At 39.0% G+C, this 20,710-nt stretch overlaps 1 protein-coding gene across 1 annotated transcript in view; it reads right to left on the bottom strand.

Annotated features, from left to right (window-relative positions):
- The window catches only part of pip4p1a (phosphatidylinositol-4,5-bisphosphate 4-phosphatase 1a), a 31,924-nt gene extending 11,725 nt beyond the window's left edge, over window positions 1-20,199 (bottom strand). The window contains exons 1-4 of the mRNA XM_062987670.1: window positions 20,081-20,199; window positions 7,289-7,482; window positions 3,370-3,476; window positions 1,093-1,198 (exon numbers count right to left, since the gene is read on the bottom strand). Of these exons, the coding sequence (XP_062843740.1) occupies window positions 1,093-1,198; window positions 3,370-3,476; window positions 7,289-7,482; window positions 20,081-20,198 (525 nt within the window). The 5' untranslated portion in view covers window position 20,199. The remainder of the gene's footprint in view (window positions 1-1,092; window positions 1,199-3,369; window positions 3,477-7,288; window positions 7,483-20,080) is intronic.
- Window positions 20,200-20,710: the final 511 nt, after the last annotated feature.

The following is a 20,710-nucleotide window of genomic DNA, read 5'->3' as shown; positions in this document are numbered from 1 at the left end:
GTTGAGTTTACTTTGAGTCTAAATACTTGGGTAAAAATAAGCTGTATTTAAAGAATCTTGTTTGGGCCATATCTACTCCTTGCTTGACGTGTTAAAATATCGGTAGATGACACTGTGGTTTTAAGAAAACAGCCTTTCTAACCTATATGTCAACTTGAAGCTAGAAACTAAAAAAAGTTGAATCATTTCTGTGAAATTTTCGAAGGCAAATTCTTTTTAATATTAAATATAGTTTTCTAGAGGTTTCTAAACAGAATGATATATTTACATTATGAAAAACTGTGTGATGAGGTGTAATATTTTTAAAAAAAAAGCATGGTCTACCAAATAGTTGAATTGTCACTTAATGGTTTAGTTTTTTGCTAATGTTTCTATCTATACTTTAGTATTGCCTGCATGGACTTTTCAAACAATAGACTGTAATTCTATTATGTTTGCTAAAATATTAATAGTATTATACCCATACCCATACATATACCCATACATATAACCATATTTTAAGTTTTTTTTAACAAAGTAACATACAACGACTAGGCATAACATTATGACCACTGACAGGTGAAGTGAATAACACTGATTCATCACGGCACCTGTTAGTGGGTGGGATTATATTAGACAGCAAGTCCTCAAAGTTGATGTGTAAGAAGCAGGAAAAATGGGCAAGCGTAAGATTTGCACGAGTGTGACAAGGGCAAAATTGTGATGGCTAGACGACTGAGTCAGAGCATCTCCAAAACTGCAGCTGCCCTGCCACAAAGCAAAAATGGCTCAAGAACGGTTTGAGGAGCACAACAACGAATTTGAGGTGTTGACTTTGCCTCAAAATTCCCCAGATCTCAATCCAAGCGAGCATCTGTGGGATGTGCTGGACAAACAAGTCCGATACATGGAGGCCCCACCTCAAAACTTACAAGAGTTTAGGGATCTGCTGCTAACATCTTGGTGCCAGATACCACAGCACACCTTCAGGGGTCTAGTGGAGTCCATTCCTCGATGGGTCAGAGCTGTTTTGGCAGCAAACGGGGGACCAACACAATGTTAGGAAGGTGGTCATAATGTGATGCCTATGTTACAGACTGACATAGAGATTACCAGAAAGGTGTTGTTGCAGTGGCCACAAGACACTCTGGCTCCAGTTGGTTGTGGGTCTGGACTAGCTGGACCAGGGTGCACTGGTCCCAAATTAATAATCCTTTTACTGAAACACACAAAAGCACAGACATAATTTAAGTTGGGCATTCCACTAAACCAGTTCTTGAATATTTGAATAGTTTTAAATCCATGTCTGCTGTACATGAGGTTCATAAGTCTCTAGCACACAAACAAAGAAGTAAAAAAACCTGTTTAGTTACACTCCCTTAGAAATGAAATAAATAAAAAATTAACAATACTATATTAATAACACAATCTCACCCTAGTGTCATTTTTCAGAGAATATGAATGATAATACAAAAACTTTTCTTTTATTCATGGTTAATGGTTGGGTGAAGCCATTTATTATCAAACAATTGTGTTTGCCCTTTTTAAATCATAATGACAACAGAAACTACCCAAAAGACCCTGATCAAAAGTTTACAAACCCTGGAAGTTTTGGCATGATAACATACACACAAGTTGACACGCACAGGTTTAAATGGCTACTAAAGGTAACCATCCTCACCGGTGATCAGTTTGCTTGTAATTAGTGTGTATAAAAAGTCAGTGAGTTTCTGGGCTCCTGACAGGCCGCTGCATATTTCATCCAGTGCTGCCACTGATGTTGTACGAGCCATGGGGAAAGCAAAAGAATTATCAAAGGATCTGCGGGAGAAGATAGTTGAACTTTATAAAACAGGAAAAGGATATAAAAAGATATCCAAGGAATTGAGAATGCCAATCAAGTGTTCAAACTCTAATTAAGACATGGAAAATGATGGATTCTGTTGATGATGGAAACCAAAAATTTTGCCACAACTGCCAGGAAAATTGTTTGGGATGCAAAGAAAAACCCACAAATAACGTCAGCTGACATACAGGACTCTCTGAAAAGAAGTGGTGTGGCTGTTACAAGATGCACAATAGGGAGGCACTTGAAGAAAAATGGGCTACATGGTCGAGTCGCCAGAAGAAAGCCATTACTACGCCAATGCCACAAAGCATCCCGCTTACAATATGCCAAACAGCACACAGACAAGCCTCAAAATTTCTGGAACAAAGTTATTTGGAGTGATGAGACCAAAATTGAACTTTTTGGCCACAACCATAAACGCTACATTTGGAGAGGAGTCAACAAGGCCTATGATGAAAAGTACACCATCCCTACTGTGACACACGGAGGTGGATCGCTGATGTTTTGGGGATGTGTGAGCTACACAGGCACAGGGAACTTGGTCAAAATTGATGGCAAGATGAATGCAGCATTTTATCAGAAAATACTGGAGGAAAATTTGCACATATCAGCCAGAGACAACTACCACAAAAGACTTCAAGCTGTCATTGATGTTAAAGGAGGCAATACACTGTATTAAGAACTAGGGTATGTAAACTTTTGATCAGGGTCTTTTGGGTAGTTTCTGTTGTCATTATCATTTAAAAAGGGCAAACACAAATGTTTGATAATAAATGGCTTCACCCAACCACTAACTATGAATAAAATCTCTGAAAAATGGCCAAAAAATTCATTCTAAAAGTCAACAGTTAGGCTCAATACATAATCACCTAATCACAATTATTTGAGTGTAAATATTTTATCTGTGTTATATGATTGCAATTTTATGTAAGGTTTAAGTAAAAATTAGCTTTCATGAGGAGAAAAATTTTAAACTGATTTTCGTATTTTTTGTTTACATATTTCAGCCAATCAACACGAAGTATGTTCTGGTCCCAGCATTGCAGCACTGATCTTAATATTCAGCTGCCAGCAACTTTAAATGTACATGGTTTATTTTACTGTGGCCACAAAACATTAAATCATCAGGACTGTCAGCTTTTTATTATTACAATAAAAAGGCAAAAATATCTATATATGTCAACATAATTTTGACAGGTTGTTGCCTTTAAAGCAAAAACACAAACCTGTTTTGTTCCAATCATTTAGTCACAAAAATCAGTAAAATTCCAAGACTCCTATGGAATGCATATCTCTTAGAAGTCAAGGTATACCCATGACTTTAACTGTATGTAACAGTGGCATAAAGTTAGAAAGACATTAGCTAAAATGTCATGACTGACAAGCCAAATTCTATTTAGTAAAAGCACACATAACACACATAAACACATGTCGTAAACAAGTAAACAAGTAAACAAACAATTGGTAAGAAGCAAAAAAAAATACTTGCAATTCCAGAAATGTTTAATATGGTCTGAATTTGAATGTTGTCCCTGTCTCACCAGTACGGACGAGGGCAGGCAATGCGCTGAGATGTGACCTTGCAGATGAGCAGACAGTTACAGGGACAACGCACATACTTCTTTCCTGCTGGAGCATTCTTTATGGGCTACAGAAAGACAGAGGGACAGAATAGGAAGTACAAAGAGAAAGTTGAAAAAAACAGAGAAAAAGGAGGAGATAATTAAAGTAGGTACAAAGGTGAAACAGAAATAAAAATGTTTTTCATTAGGTTTAAATGCAGCTGCTTTTATTTGCGACCTGCATCACCCATATTCCATTTCAAGCAACAGCAGGTCACATGATTCAAAACACTGAATATGACTCAATGTGATAAATACTTCTGACCAGAAAAAAGACAAGAAAAAAGCAAAGACATAAATAGCTGTGTTTACAAGCCAAACTGATATATTTCGTTTTTATTTTTTTAATTTGGAATATATTTAGCTTATATCACCACCTACACTAGCTTTTTTTAATCGTGGGCCCTTACTGATCAGTGGCTGTGTTTATATAATATTTCATTTAGAGATTCTGGACTAATCCACATACACAGTAAACTCCACACTCTGACTTTGACTGGAACCATGTTATATGGTTACATAAAGAAAACTTAGCTTGTTGGTAACAGACACTTGGGTAACGGAAGATTGTTGGCATAAAATAAAAGATGAAAAAACTAATACCCATTGTTAAGTATAGTGAAAGGTTTGTTCTGATGTGGGACAGTTTTTTCCTGGGAAATCCTGTTTTTCCTTGAAAACTTTTTTTAGGGTATATGGCATCAGGACATTTTAAATTAAAGCTAAGAAACTAGAAATGGGTCATCACTGGATCTTTCAGCATGACAATGATCCAAAACTTATGTTCAGATCACAAAATTCTGAACAAAATGAAAATCAAGGTTTTGCCATTGCCATCGCCATCTCAATCCTCTGATTTTAACCCTAAAAATCTGCATTTAAAATGTTAACTTGTGTGTAATCATTCTCTACACACCCGTATTAAACACAAGGCAACATCCTGTGTAAAGTTTTGACATGTTAACACCCATTATTATTATTATTATTAGTTTAAACGGGACATTATTAGTTATTGTTTTTATTTTTGCAGCCAGCTATTAATGCAGTGCCAAAAGGTTTACTTCTTTTTTGGCATGTTGTCAAAGTCTGTTTTAACCAATTTAAATATTTTAATCTTCAGTATTAGTATAAGTAATCTTCAGATTACTTAATTAAACACAGACAATTAGGACTGTTTGCCTGTAGCTGTGTGAAAACAGACAGGTGCACACAGAGTTTGCAGCCAACACGTAATATGATATTTATTTTCTTATAGATAGGGCCCTACTAACAGGAAAATGTGCTTGATTTCACAGACCTCGTTTTTCAGAAATCACAGACTTCACAGATTTTTTAATAAAAGTGCCACAATCATTAAATAACACTCATAACTTGAATGATAAAATAAGTTGAAGCTACAATACACAGCACAGCCTACCTTAATAGTTGAACCTACAGCATCTGGCGACAGTGCATGGCTTTGTGTTCTCAAATAAAAAAAATACTCATCCGTGTTTTAACACACCATCCTCTGCATTCACAGAATCGGTTGGGAGTTTTCCAAACTCAATTACCCGAGTAGTGTTTTTAGTTGCTTTAGACTTCAGAACATTTAGACATTTGGACATTTAGATTTTGGACAATTTGTTTAAACGATTGCTAATGTAACCGAGCATCTTTAGAGTTTGCTGAGTTTATAAAGAAAGAACTGTACACAGACAAATTATCAGGAGCATAATACTTTACTGGTTTTTTTTTTTTTGAGGCGCAGCACAGGAATGATCACGTGTGTAGAGAAGCACACTTTTTCTTTAATTATAGAATCCCCAAAGGAACAAAATGCACTCAATACATAAACACATACATGAAACATTGTTAGAACACTACACCACACAAAAGTCTGTTACACTAGCTTAATTTGTCATACGATTGCTAGGACCGCCTCAAATTGCATACTGCACCTCATATTTTATACACTACACGAATGAAAAATGTTACATCGCTAAACACAAACCTTAAATTTTAAATTTCACAGCAAATTGTATATTTTACGGAAAACAGCTAATTTCAAGTCTGTGACACTTTTTTACCGCAATGAATTAGGTAGGGCCTTACTTGTAGAATTAATAATATCTGTGCGACCTAAAAAATGCAACCACAGGCCACTCAGGTGGCGCAGCGGTAAGAACACACGCTGGAACCAGAGCTGGGATCTCGAATACATCGTATCGAATCTCAGCTCTGCCTTGCCGGCTGAGGCTGAGCGGCCACATGAACAACGATTGGCCTGTTGTTCATATGGGCGGGACTAAGCCGGATGGGGTCTCTCTCTCTCATGACTGGTGCAAATACAACCTCTGCTGGCTGATTGATGGCACCTGCACAGAGATGAGAAAAGAGTGCTCTTAGGGTTTGTCCCTCCATACACGCAGCTAAGCTGCACTGCACTTCTCAAAGTGTAGGTGATAAGATGCATACGGCATGCTGCCCACGTGTCGGAGGGGGCGTGGGTTAGCTTTGTCCTCCTCAATCAGAGCAGAGATCGACATTGGTGGAGAGGAAGCATGATGCAGTGGGGCAATTGGACGCGCTAAAAAATGGAGAAAAAGGGGAGAAAATGCATAAAGAAAATATCAAATAAATAAATAAATGCAACCACACACATGCAAATTGCAAACACTAATTCTGACTAAGAATGTAAGGATATAGAGATTGTTATGCTTTTTATTTTTTAGGTTTAACAAATTCAAGGGCAACCCACCTAATTGATTCTGATAAAAATTCCATTTAAATTACCCAAACTACTACATTGTTGCTTACGTTTGTATTTTATTAAGCAGTCTATTATCAGTCAGTATTTGTCCAATATAAATACATTATCAGGCTGCATGTAAATGTGAATTTTGCTCAGTGCACAGTCTAGGTTTTATTTGAATAGATGCTTGCTTAAATCTGTGTAAACCTATCAAGAGTAGGCATTCTATTATACTCTACGGCATGTACAGGAATGCTGAGCAGGTGCAGCTGACCTTGATTTAGGATAAAGATGGCAAAAAAGATGTTCAGAGGTGTGAATTTTGCTCAGTGCACAGTCTAGGTTTTATTTGAATGGATACTTGCTTAAATCTGTGTAAACCTATCAAGAGTAGGCATTCTATTATACTCTACGGCATGTACAGGAATGCTGAGCAGGTGCAGCTGACCTTGATTTAGGATAAAGATGGCAAAAAAGATGTTCAGAGGTGTAAAAACCACAGACACAAGTCAACAGTAATGTGGAAATAAAAAACAGTACAGGCATGAATGTTTCACTCTTACAGTATGCAAGTTTGGCACACTAAAGCTGATCAGGCAGATAAACTTTGAGAGGTTAGGATTAGATCATACTGAAATCACAAACCTGATTATCTTAAAAAGATAACTGTTTAAAATCAGCCTGCAATCAGGACACTTCTTGTGATTGTCCGAAGAGATAAATTATCCAGTAGTGTATTCTATTTTGGTAGATCTCTAAATTTTCCCCTAGAATTGCAAGCCGATATTTTAACCTTATGCATAACTACTAAAGCTATATCGTATTTGTAGAATTTAAATAATTACATATAATGAACGACTGAATCTGTGTCTTTAAAAACAGTGCAAAGCCTAGTAAAGCCAGATTAAACAGTATTGTTTCCAAAGCACTAACTAATACATATGTTTTAAAATATATTCTTATGCAAATTTTAGGTTGGAAATTTAGATTTACTGTATTTCTGATAGTTCCTAAAGCCCATGACTGTTGGACACTGCAGGCATAAACAGGACACTATAGCATTGTTGTGCACTTTTATACATGTGTGCTAGTCTCTGGACTCACTGTGGCTTCATTGCAGACACCGCACTTGACTACATGTTGGTGGATCTTGCCCTCGACACTGATAAGAGACTGGCATACGCGGCAGCTGATCATGGGCGCACTGCCACTCTCTGGTGACGTTAAGGGAGAGTAGGGTGGAGGATCCTCACCCAAAAGCACAGAGGGCTGAGATGAACTTGGAAATGTCGGAAAACCTGAAAGAGGGGGGGATTGGGGGAAGAAAGAGGTTCGACTTAGAAGAATTATTTTTAAACTGGAACATGGATGCATTTATAAAAATGATGTTACACAGATCCACATATGCAAAATTTTGCATGCAGTCAAACTCCATACTGATACAAAACAGCTTCTGGTTTATGACTTTAATGTTTGATAATTCAGTCGTTCATGATTTAAATAATAAAAATGCATAACAGTTTTTTTTTCTGTCCAGAATAGAACAGTGCTCTTTCTCTAAATGAATTTACATGCCTATTTTGTACACCTACTCTGGCACATGCACACTAAGGATGGGTGAGGTTGAGTGTCAAATCAGCATTCTAACCTCCTATTCTAGTTCCACTTTCCGTTCAAATTAATCATCAGTTGTTCGAAATTATTGAACATGACATTTTTGTAGTATCTATGTATGTCGTATCACCCTTTACATCAAAAATTTTACTTTGTCATTCAACATCACATGGACAACAGCTACCAGAAGTAAAACAGAAATGAAACGTCTGGTGTTATGCTTTTTACACTCTCAATAAAAAATTGGATTTTATACACAATAACAATTAGGCAATACTAGGGATACATTTATCCAAAAGATGTGATTATATCCAGATCCAAATAAATACATCGGGTTGCCCAAAATATCAACTGAAATTAAGGCTCAGCAACATTGCATCCAAAAAAAATCACAAAAGATCACAGAAAGAAAAACATCTAAAGAAATTGTTTTAGAATAGTTTTTAGAATCTAAGCTCAGCGTTTATGAATTAACTGTATTAAAGAATCTAATGGTAGAAAGAAGAAAACCCGTTAACCAAGAAAAACAATGGTGTTCATTTAGCATTTGTTAAAAGGCAGCAAGATAAATGTCAAGTCAACTCTGTATTAGAAAACTCTAAAATCATTTGCCTGTAAGCTTATGTTAAGTTGTAGTTAAATCTAGACAAAGCCATGACATGAACACAATACGAATGTGGCAAGACAGGAAACAAGCAGTTAATCCAGCAGTGTGTCTAATTTAAAGCTGTTCATCAAAGAAGAGTAAAATTAACTGAAAAGATTTATTTTGAGGAAAATATAACATGAAATCAGAAAGGCAGCAATTACTTACAACCCCAAATCAGAAAAAGTTGGGACAGTATGGAAAATGCAAATAAAATAAAAACACAGTGTTCCTTTCATTTACTTTGGCTTTTATTTGATTGCAGACAGGGTGAACCTGAGGTATTCCATGTTTTGTCTGTTCAACTTCAATTCATTTATTAATAAACATCCATTCCTGCATTTCAGGCCTGCAACACATTCCAAAAAAAGTTGGGACGGGGGCAGTTTAGGGCTAAATAATGATGCAAATTTAAACATGGTTTGGTACAAAAGCAGCATCCAGGAAAGGCTAAGTCTTTGATGAGCAAAGATAGCCTGAGAGGCTCCAGTTTGTCAACAAATGTGTGAGAAAATGATTGAAATGTTTACAAACAATGTACCTCAAAGACAGATTGGAAATGATTTGCATATTTCTCCCTCTACAGTGCATAACATCATTAAACCATTCAAGGAATCAGGAGGAATTTCAGTGCATAAAGGCCAAAAGAGCAAGCTTAAGCTAAACGCCTGTGATCTTTGCTCCCTCAGATGGCACTGCATCAAGAACCGCCACTCAACAATAGCTGATATAACCACATGGGCAAGAGATTACTTTGGCAAACCTTTGTCAAGCACTACAATACGGAGTTACATGCACAAATGCCACTTAAAACTTTACTGTGCAAAAAAGAAGCACAGTTATGTTATGGTTATGTTAACCATGTCCAGAAGTGGCGTCAATTTCTTGGGGCTCTGAGGCATCAAGGATGGACCATCACACAGTGGAAACGTGTATTGTGGTCAGATGAATCAGCATTCCAGGTCTTTTTTGGAAAATCGAGGCCGTGTGCTCCGGACCAAAGACGAAAAGGACCATCCAGACTGTTATCAGCTACAAGTCCAAAAGCCAGGGTCTGTCATGGTATGGGGTAGTGTCAGTGCCCTTGGCAAAGATCATTAACACTTCTGTGATGGCAGCATTAATGCAGAAAAGTACATTGAGATCTTAGAGCAACTTATACTGCCTTAAAGACGTCGTCTTTTCCACGGACGTCCATGCATTTTGCAACAAGACAATGCAAAACAACATGCTGCACACATTACAGAGGCACGGCTGCGGAAGAAGAGGGTACAGGTACTGGACTGGCCTGTCTGCAGTCCTGACCTGTCCCCAACAGAGAATTTTGAAGGGGAAAAAGCGACAACGATGGGTGTACGGGGTGTACTGTTACCCCTTACCTTAAGATGTGTTTGCAAAAAGAATGAGACAAAAAAAAGCTGAAACACTAGATCGCTTGGTATCCTCTGTGCCAAAACGTCTTTTAAGTGTGGTAAAAAGGAATAGCAACATTACAAAGTGGTAAATGCTTTACAGTCCCAACTTTTTCTGGAATGTGTTGCGGTCTGTGGTCTGAAATGCAGGAATGGATGTTTATTAATAAATGAAATGAAGTTGAGCAGATAAAACATGAAATATCTCAGGTTTATCCTGTCTGCAATCAAATAAAAGTAAATGTAAGAAACTTTGTGTTTTTTTTATTATTTGCTTTTTCCATGCCGTCCCAACTTTTTCTGATTTGGGCTTGTACTTGCACATTTCACGGCAGTCATTAAATAACATTCATAAATTGACAGAATAAATGGAAGCTACAATACACATCACAGTCTACCTTAAAATGTGTGTGTAAAGAAGCACACTTTATGAAATCCCCAAAAGGACAAAATGCACTCGATACGTAAACACATACATCAAACATTGTCAGCACACTACACCACAGAAAAGTCTGTTACACTAACGTAATTGTCATATGCTTGCTAGGACCGCCTCATATTGCGCCTTATAATTCATATACTACACGAATGAAAAATGTTCAATTGCTAAACACAAACCTTAAATTTTGAATTACACAGCACATTTCACATGAAACAGTGGCATGGTGGGTTCGATTCCCAGGTGGAGTGACCTGGGTACTTTCTGTGTGGAGTTTGCATGTTCTCCCAGTGTCTGTGTGGGTTTCCTCCGGAAGCTCTGGTTTCCTCCCACAGTCCAAAGAAATGCAAGTAAGATGAATTGGAGATATAAAATTGTCCATGACCGTGTTTGACATTAAAACTGATTAATCTTGTGGAACCAGTAACTACCTGTCCTGTCATGAATTTAACCAAAAGTGTGTAAAACATGACGTTAAAATTCTAATAAATAAATAAATACATTTCACGGGAACTGGATAATTTCACGGTCTGTGACGCGAATTTCACAGCAAAGGTGAGTGGACAGCTAACCATGCACATCCTGGGATTTGATAGGAATTTGTTCCATTCTTTGCACCTACAACAGCCTTCACTCTTATTTGGATGGCTCGCCACAAGACTTTGAAGTGAATCTTTGGAAATTCATGCCCATTTCATTAAAAAGATTGTCAGCAGTGGTTTAATGTCCACCACTTTAAAGACCAAAATTAAAATCTGCCAGTGGCCTGGTTGAGTGCACAAATGGCCATGTCTAAATGAGAGTCAACCAGTTGGGGATTTATTTTATAGCTGTGGCAAACCTCCTACCATTTGTTTAAAATGCTGAAAAGAATAGGAAAGGAATACAGACTGTTTTAGAATCCACTTTTTGGGGATGTAAAAGAGAGTTGTCTAGCTTCAGAAGGTGTGTGCTAGTCTTCGGCCATCGCCTAACTGGGGTGCATGCAGCAGAGGGGCTCTGCTAGTAATTAATGAGTACTTAAAATTGCAGAAAAGGCACTAACGATGTACGAGAAAACTTGGCTAACAGTCAACACTCAAATTCATTCCAAAATTTACAGAGATTTCCCCACTTCAATTTTTTTAAACCATGTCTTAATGGACCTTGCTTTGTGTACAAAAGCAGTCTTCCTGGAAGAGCAAAAAGGCCTTTCCCAAACTGTTGCCTTAAAGTTTAAAGCATATCTATTCATATAATTAATTTTATTTAAACTTGTTAGCAATTTGTATGGTTAAAATGAACCCAGACTAAAGAAGTCAAAAGTTTACATACACTTGTACGAAATACTCAATGAATTCTGCAACTGTTCTGTTTAATTGATTGAATTGCTGGAAAAGATTTCATTACATTTCAAAAGTTTTTTTTTTTCTGGAAAAAAAAAAAATCACCCAATTTTTTGTGTCAAAAAATATGCAAACTCCACACAGAAAGGACCTAGACCACTCCACCTGGAAATCGAACCCTGGACCTTCTTGCTGTGAGGTACAACAAAAGCAACAGTGCTTGTGTGTGTAAAAACCAAGCCGCCATGCAGCCTGGTCGCTTTGTCTGAAAGAAACTGGTGCAGTGGTGCACTGTGGGTTAGTCTCAACTTAACTGTCTGAGCTTTTCTGTTTGTAAGAAACTGTTCTCTTGATGCATGTTCAATAATCCAAGTACACACATATATATATATATATACAGTGTATCACAAAAATGAGTACACCCCTCACATTTCTGCAAATATTTCATTATATCTTTTCATGGGACAACACTATAGACATGAAACTTGGATATAACTTAGAGTAGTCAGTGTACAGCTTGTATAGCAGTGTAGATTAACTGTCTTCTGAAAATAACTCAACACACAGCCATTAATGTCTAAATAGCTGGCAACATAAGTGAGTACACCCCACAGTGAACATGTCCAAATTGTGCCCAAATGTGTCGTTGTCCCTCCCTGGTGTCAGGTGTCAAGGTCCCAGGTGTAAATGGGGAGCAGGGCTGTTAAATTTGGTGTTTTGGGTACAATTCTCTCATACTGGCCACTGGATATTCAACATGGCACCTCATGGCAAAGAACTCTCTGAGGATGTGAGAAATAGAATTGTTGCTCTCCACAAAGATGGCCTGGGCTATAAGAAGATTGCTAACACCCTGAAACTGAGCTACAGCATGGTGGCCAAGGTCATACAGCGGTTTTCCAGGACAGGTTCCACTCGGAACAGGCTTCGCCAGGGTCGACCAAAGAAGTTGAGTCCACGTGTTCGGCGTCATATCCAGAGGTTGGCTTTAAAAAATAGACACATGAGTGCTGCCAGCATTGCTGCAGAGGTTGAAGACGTGGGAGGTCAGCCTGTCAGTGCTCAGACCATACGCCGCACACTGCATCAACTCGGTCTGCATGGTCGTCATCCCAGAAGGAAGCTGACGCACAAGAAAGCCAGCAAACAGTTTGCTGAAAACAAGCAGTCCAAGAACATGGATTACTGGAATGCCCTGTGGTCTGACGAGACCAAGATAAACTTGTTTGGCTCAGATGGTGTCCAGCATGTGTGGCGGCGCCCTGGTGAGAAGTACCAAGACAACTGTATCTTGCCTACAGTCAAGCATGGTGGTGGTAGCATCATGGTCTTGGGCTGCATGAGTGTTGCTGGCACTGGGGAGCTGCAGTTCATTGAGGGAAACATGAATTTCAACATGTACTGTGACATTCTGAAACAGAGCATGATCCCCTCCCTTCGAAAACTGGGCCTCATGGCAGTTTTCCAACAGGATAACGACCCCAAACACAACCTCCAAGATGACAACTGCCTTGCTGAGGAAGCTGAAGGTAAAGGTGATGGACTAAACCCAATTGAGCACCTGTGGCGCATCCTCAAGTGGAAGGTGGAGGAGTTCAAGGTGTCTAACATCCACCAGCTCCGTGATGTCATCATGGAGGAGTGGAAGAGGATTCCAGTAGCAACCTGTGCAGCTCTGGTGAATTCCATGCCCAGGAGGGTTAAGGCAGTGCTGGATAATAATGGTGGTCACACAAAATATTGACACTTTGGGCACAATTTGGACATGTTCACTGTGGGGTGTACTCACTTATGTTGCCAGCCATTTAGACATTAATGGCTGTGTGTTGAGTTATTTTCAGAAGACAGTAAATCTACACTGCTATACAAGTTGTACACTGACTACTCTAAGTTATATATAAGTTTTAGTTCTATAGTGTTGTCCCATGAAAAGATATAATAAAATATTTGCAGAAATGTGAGGGGTGTACTCACTTTTGTGATACACTGTATATATATATATACAGTGTATCACAAAAGTGAGTACACCCCTCACATTTCTGCAAATATTTTATTATATCTTTTCATGGGACAACACTATAGAAATAAAACTTGGATATAACTTAGAGTAGTCAGTGTACAACTTGTATAGCAGTGTAGATTTACTGTCTTCTGAAAACAAACTCAACACACAGCCATTAATGTCTAAATGGCTGGCAACATAAGTGAGTACACCCCACAGTGAACATGTCCAAATTGTGCCCAAAGTGTCAATATTTTGTGTGACCACCATTATTATCCAGCACTGCCTTAACCCTCCTGGGCATGGAATTCACCAGAGCTGCACAGGTTGCTACTGGAATCCTCTTCCACTCCTCCATGATGACATCACGGAGCTGGTGGATGTTAGACACCTTGAACTCCTCTACCTTCCACTTGAGGATGCGCCACAGGTGCTCAATTGGGTTTAGTCCATCACCTTTACCTTCAGCTTCCTCAGCAAGGCAGTTGTCATCTTGGAGGTTGTGTTTGGGGTCGTTATCCTGTTGGAAAACTGCCATGAGGCCCAGTTTTCGAAGGGAGGGGATCATGCTCTGTTTCAGAATGTCACAGTACATGTTGGAATTCATGTTTCCCTCAATGAACTGCAGCTCCCCAGTGCCAGCAACACTCATGCAGCCCAAGACCATGATGCTACCACCACCATGCTTGACTGTAGGCAAGATACAGTTGTCTTGGTACTTCTCACCAGGGCGCCGCCACACATGCTGGACACCATCTGAGCCAAACAAGTTTATCTTGGTCTCGTCAGACCACAGGGCATTCCAGTAATCCATGTTCTTGGACTGCTTGTCTTCAGCAAACTGTTTGCGGGCTTTCTTGTGCGTCAGCTTCCTTCTGGGATGACGACCATGCAGTGCAGAGTTGATGCAGTGTGCGGCGTATGGTCTGAGCACTGACAGGCTGACCTCCCACGTCTTCAACCTCTGCAGCAATGCTGGCAGCACTCATGTGTCTATCTTTTAAAGCCAACCTCTGGATATGACGCCGAACACGTGGACTCAACTTCTTTGGTCGACCCTGGCGAAGCCTGTTCCGAGTGGAACCTGTCCTGGAAAACCGCTGTATGACCTTGGCCACCATGCTGTAGCTCAGTTTCAGGGTGTTAGCAATCTTCTTATAGCCCAGGCCATCTTAGTGGAGAGCAACAATTCTATTTCTCACATCCTCAGAGAGTTCTTTGCCATGAGGTGCCATGTTGAATATCCAGTGGCCAGTATGAGAGAATTGTACCCAAAACACCAAATTTAACAGCCCTGCTCCCCATTTACACCTGGGACCTTGACACATGACACCAGGGAGGGACAACGACACATTTGGGCACAATTTGGACATGTTCACTGTGGGGTGTACTCACTTATGTTGCCAGCTATTTAGACATTAATGGCTGTGTGTTGAGTTATTTTCAGAAGACAGTAAATCTACACTGCTATACAAGTTGTACACTGACTACTCTAAGTTATATCCAAGTTTCATGTCTATAGTGTTGTCCCATGAAAATATATAATGAAATATTTGCAGAAATGTGAGGGGTGTACTCACTTTTGTGATACACTGTATATATACACTGCCTGGCCAAAAAAAAGGTCACCACCTGGATTTAACTAAGCAAATAGGTAAGAGCCTCCTATTGGATAATTACTGCATGGGTGATTATGTTTCAGCTGGCAACAAGTTATTTAACCCTAACTGATGCAGTGAGTAGCTTCTCATTTGTTAAACAACCATGTCGGAAGACACATCCCGTGGTCATGGAAAAGATGTTAATCTCTTTCAGAAGGGTCAAATTATTGGCATGCATCAAGCAGAGAAAACATCTAAGGAGATTGCTGAAACTAATAAAATCGGGTTAAGAACTGTTCAATGCATTATTAAAAAGTGGAAGGACAGTGGGGAAACATCATCTTTGAGGAAGGAATGTGGTCAGAAAAAAATGTTGAATGATCGTGATCGGCGATCACTTAAACGTTTGGTGAAATCAAATTGTAGAAAAACTACAGTAGAACTCAGGGATATGTTTAATAGTGAAAGTAAGAGCATTTCCACACACACACAATGCGAAGGAAACTCAAGGGATTGGGACTAAACAGCTGTGTAGCCTTAAGAAAACCACTTGTCAGTGAGGCAAAAACAGCTTCAATTTGCTAGGGAGCATAAAGATTGGACTCTGGAGCAATGGAAGAAGGTCATGTGGTCTGATGAGTCCAGATTTACCCTGTTCCAGAGTGATGGGCGCATCAGGGTAAGAAGAGAGGCGGCTGAAGTGATGCACCCATCATGCCTAGTGCCTACCGTGCAAGCCTGTGGGGGCAGTACTATGCTAGTTGCTGCAGTTGGTCAGGTCTAGGTTCAGCAACGTTATGTGCCCAAAGAATGAGGTCAGTTCAGGGCTCTAGACTAACGTTTTGCACTGGTTGCACTGGTGCGCCTAACTTTTTTTCTTAGGTGCACCAGCACAAAAGTTAGGTGCACCCAAATTTTCAACCGCATCGCATTTAACACCGCAGTTTTACAGGTTCACTTTTTTTTTTTTAAATCACTGTCCATACAGGCAATATTGACTTGTAAATAACTAACAATCTGGTCAACAGGGCCTCGTCTGATGATCCGTTTGCTGCTGCCTGCCGCTGAAAGGCAGTGGGGAGAGGGGACACTTGGGCAGTGCATTTATCGCGGCATGTAATGTGTTTTATAGATGCATTGGGCTTTTTCAGCCTTTCAATTCGAAATTTATTAGAACCAGTCACAAATATACTATTGCCCACTGTCTTCCCATGCTCTTTACAGTTAATTATAGTATTATAGACTAATTATAGCACACTTATAAAAATTATAAAAATAATAAGAGTAAATGTGTATGTACGTATGTGTGTATATCTATTTATATGTGTGTGTATATTTAAAATTATATGTATATGTTTGTGTGTGTGTATGGGGCTCTAGAGTGTTAGAGTGTAATCTTAAATGCAGTGCATTATATTATCGGCTTTACTGTATCTTTTACACAGATTCCCAAAATCGCTTGCGGCGCACTCACTGTGTATTTTGACTACATGTATTGTAATATATTATGGTCTTTTAGTTATTTTTATATTTTACTTAACGAAAATATTGTCGTGTTTTTACTTTCACTATCGCCGCACTTTACCGCTAGCATTAGCCCCTTGCTACTGTAGAGGGTCGGTTCACCTAGCCGCTGTCCGGTGGGGATGTAACGGGTCTTTTGCTGTGCGGTGGTGGAGGTGTGGGAATAAAGGCACACGACAGGGTCGAGTCACTTTAACTGTTTAGTCAGGACTTAAGTGAGCGTTACAACACTTTACACGCCGAGCTCCAGAACCCGAACTTCCATTCTGGGGACATCCGGCGAGTCTCATATACAAAACTAAACTTACTGCAGAACGTCCGAACGCACATGTATAAACCTGGTGCTGCATTCTGATTGGCTGAGCTGAATGTCGCTCACATATCACCGCTACAATATTGTCCCGCCCTTCACTATCTCTGATTGGTTTAGACCATGATATTGGCCTAATGTGTGTCTGTTGGACTTTGCGGGCACTGCAGGATCTCAATCCATTACGGCGAAGTGTGTTACTAATGGTTTTCTTGGTGACTGCCCTCCCAGCTCCCTTGAGATCATTGACAAGCTCCACTCGTGTAATTCTGGACTGACCTTACCTTTCTCAGAATCATTCTTACCCCACCAGGTAAGATCTTGCATGGAGCTCCAGAGTGAGGGTGATTGACTATGACCTTGTATTTCTTCCATTTTCGAATTATCGCACCAACAGTGGTCCCTTTCTCACCAAGCTTCTTGCTGATGGTCTTGTAGCCCATTCCAGCCTTGTGCAGGTCTACAATCTTGTCCCTGACGTCCTTTGATAGCTCTTTGGTCTTGCCCATGGTGGTCGAGAGATTTGAACGGAAGAAACTGATTCTGTGACAGGTGTCTTTTATACAGGGACAGGACTAATTTGTGTGCCTCATGGGCACATAACCGGTCTGTGGGGGTCAAAATTCTTGCTGGTTGGTAGGGGATCAAATACTTATTTCCCTTAATGAAATACAAATTAATTTATAACTTTTATTTAATGTTTTTTTTCTGGATTTTTTGTTGATATTCTGTCTCTCTCTGTTAAAATAAACCTTCCATAAAAATTATAGACTGTTCAAGTCTTTATATATAATAATAAATACTTATTTCCCCCACTGTATATATACTGTATATATATATATATATATATATATATATATATGATCCGACATTATTCTAATCGTGTCATTTTCTGCTCTCTAATAATGCTCCGCCCGTTTTAAACTGCAACGCACGCTTCCGGCGTAGTGATGAAGCGTCGCTCCCTACTTAAAATGGTGGAATACGCTACGTAGTGCACTTCACAGTAACAGATAATGTGAATGGAACGCTCCTACAGAATTGGCGCTAATGATTGTAAGAACCGCTTTGTGAACAAATCAGACCTTCTGATTGTAATTTTTAGTAAGAAATGCTGTTATTTGCATGTATTTAGTCTGCAGCATCACACAGATTGATTGGCTTTCTAACGAGTTCGTGTTTTACTTCACAACTGGGAAAAGTTTGAAGGTTTTTAATTATAAGCACATTTACAAAATAACGGATTATATTCCTAATGGGACACACGGTTATAAATTTAATAGCATCTGGAACAACATAAGCAAAGGTAAGCAGTATTATGGATTTTTTGCTATGTTTGGGATTTTGGCCGCTGTGCCGTAATTTGCAATGAAAACAAAACGTCACTCTAAGCTTTTAACTGGTATCTAGGAAAGTAAAGGCACTAAGTAAAACAGCAAAATACAGTCGCTAATCTGTTGTTGTTTTTATCTGAACTTACATATTATTTGTTTATTTCTACACTACATTTCCAGTATAAGTTTTGTGTATATTATATTGACTTGTGACTTGACTCGGACTCTAGCCTAAAGACTCGTGACTTGACTCGGAACATCTCTGGAATAACCCCAACAGTATATTATTGGTTAAGCATATTGCTCAAAGACATTTCTAATTTTAAGAACAAAATTAAAGAAAATAAATAAATAAACTTTAAATTAGAACATAGAGAGTACTGTGCACAAACAACCAAGTTTTACATGCCTATGGGATTACAGATTACTGTGCAAGAATACAATCTTCCAAAATCAGCACCTAAAATCTGAAGTTTGATGCCTACAGCATGTACAAAAAAATCCTGAATAAAGTTGTCATTAGATGAAACAAAGATGTTGAAGTAAAAAGATACATTAAAACCTAACAATACCTACTCTCAGCCATGGTGGTCGCAGCAATATGCTTTGAGGCTGCTTTGCTGTCAGTGAAATTATAAAAAAGTAAGATTCTGTCAACATTCAGAAATCTAGGACAAAGCTGGGTTTTGACTGTTTTTTTAAATTCACTGCATTAAAATGCACCTGAAAAATCAGCATGAACCACATTACCAAAATTTTGAAACAAATAAGTGCTAGGTGCTTAAATGTTTAACCAGAGTTTTAAAGTTATTGAAATTTCGAGACTGTCATAACACATGTCTCTTGTCCTTTAAAAGTATATGTAATCTTTAACTAAACGTTATAGATTTTTCAATTAGATACTTGCATTTATTAAAATAAAACTACACCAAAAGAGATAAACATGTCTTTTTTGCGCAAAACAATAGTCAAAAATCTAAATCCATGTAAAAAAAAAATAAATAAAATAAAACAGCCCCACCCTAATAACCGGTTATTGGCTGTGTGTAATAGTCGTACTTTTTACAGCCTCGTGATTGGTTTAAATAAGCTGTCGGTCAAATTAGCGCACACCTTTGTAAACGTCGGTTGCTGCTATATAAAAACATTTTTTACCTAATTGTGTAATTTTTTTAAAACATAACTATGAAATGTTACTAATGCAATTTGCAAAACCTTTTCTGTACCCTTTACGAAAACTGTATTATTGGTTTTTAAATAATAAATCAGGCGTGTTCGTGCAATCGAGCTAGTTAGCCAGAGCAATCAACGTGTAACTAATCATTCACTTTGCTTGTGAGTAATAGTATCGGTTGACTCGGTGCCGATTTCTAAACGGTTTAATTTAATCGCTAAACGACTCAATCAGTTCTGTCCCACACTCGCATCTGATTGATGGTGCGGAAGTAGTTAGCTGAATAAGCTAAAATTACTATGCTGACAATAACATGAATTGCATAGATACAAATCAACATAGTGTGCTGTGCAAAAACAATCCAACAGCTCATCAGCAATAGATCAGCTATAAATACCAGTCAGTCTGAGCATAAGTGTGGGTTTGTGTACACAAACTGCCGACCGAGCCATGACAGCACAGCTACAGCAAACTGGCCATGAGCGCACACAACAAGGCTTGCTGCAAGTACTCACTCTGTGGTTTGTTGGGTTGTGAATACGGACTCGGTCCAGGGGAAAGACCGCCGTTTCCGCTGCCCGCAGCTCCATCTCCAAGATCTGAGAGTAAAGGGGAGCGCTCTCCATCCGCCATGCTGAAAGACATACGCACCGACAACCGAAGCACAGCGCAAGAAGCAGGGCGCAGTTGCGTCACATGGTTACACGGAGGCTACCGTGGTAACTTTCGCGCACGCGCATTTTGCTGGCGGCGCATGAATATTACATTACAGTGGTACCTTGAAAATTGGTGTCAGTTGGTTCTAGGAGTGGCGTTGAGTTTAACCTTCTTGTTGTGTTCCGGTCAAATCTGACCGATTTACAAGTTTCCTCTCTAAAAAGTGCAGTAAATTTTATGTTTGTCATGAGGTTCCATGACTTTGTTCACACATGGTATTTGAACTCAAAAAATAAATCTGAAATATTTTTATAAAAATTTGTGTGTGTTATGGCACTTGTATACACCCATGGTGTTTCCGGTCAAAAATGATTGGAAATGGATGGGTAAGACTACAATTAGTGTATAAAACAGAGTTCAAGCACATATCTACTCTCCTTTTATCCCACGGGAACCAAACCTGCTGAAAAAGAAAAATCCAACATTGT

The sequence above is a fragment of the Trichomycterus rosablanca genome, chromosome 25, assembly GCF_030014385.1.
Source record: "Trichomycterus rosablanca isolate fTriRos1 chromosome 25, fTriRos1.hap1, whole genome shotgun sequence".
Classification (NCBI taxonomy): Eukaryota; Metazoa; Chordata; class Actinopteri; order Siluriformes; family Trichomycteridae; genus Trichomycterus; species Trichomycterus rosablanca.
The sequence above is the reverse complement of the archived record's forward strand: the minus strand, read 5'-3'. Positions and strand labels throughout refer to the sequence as shown.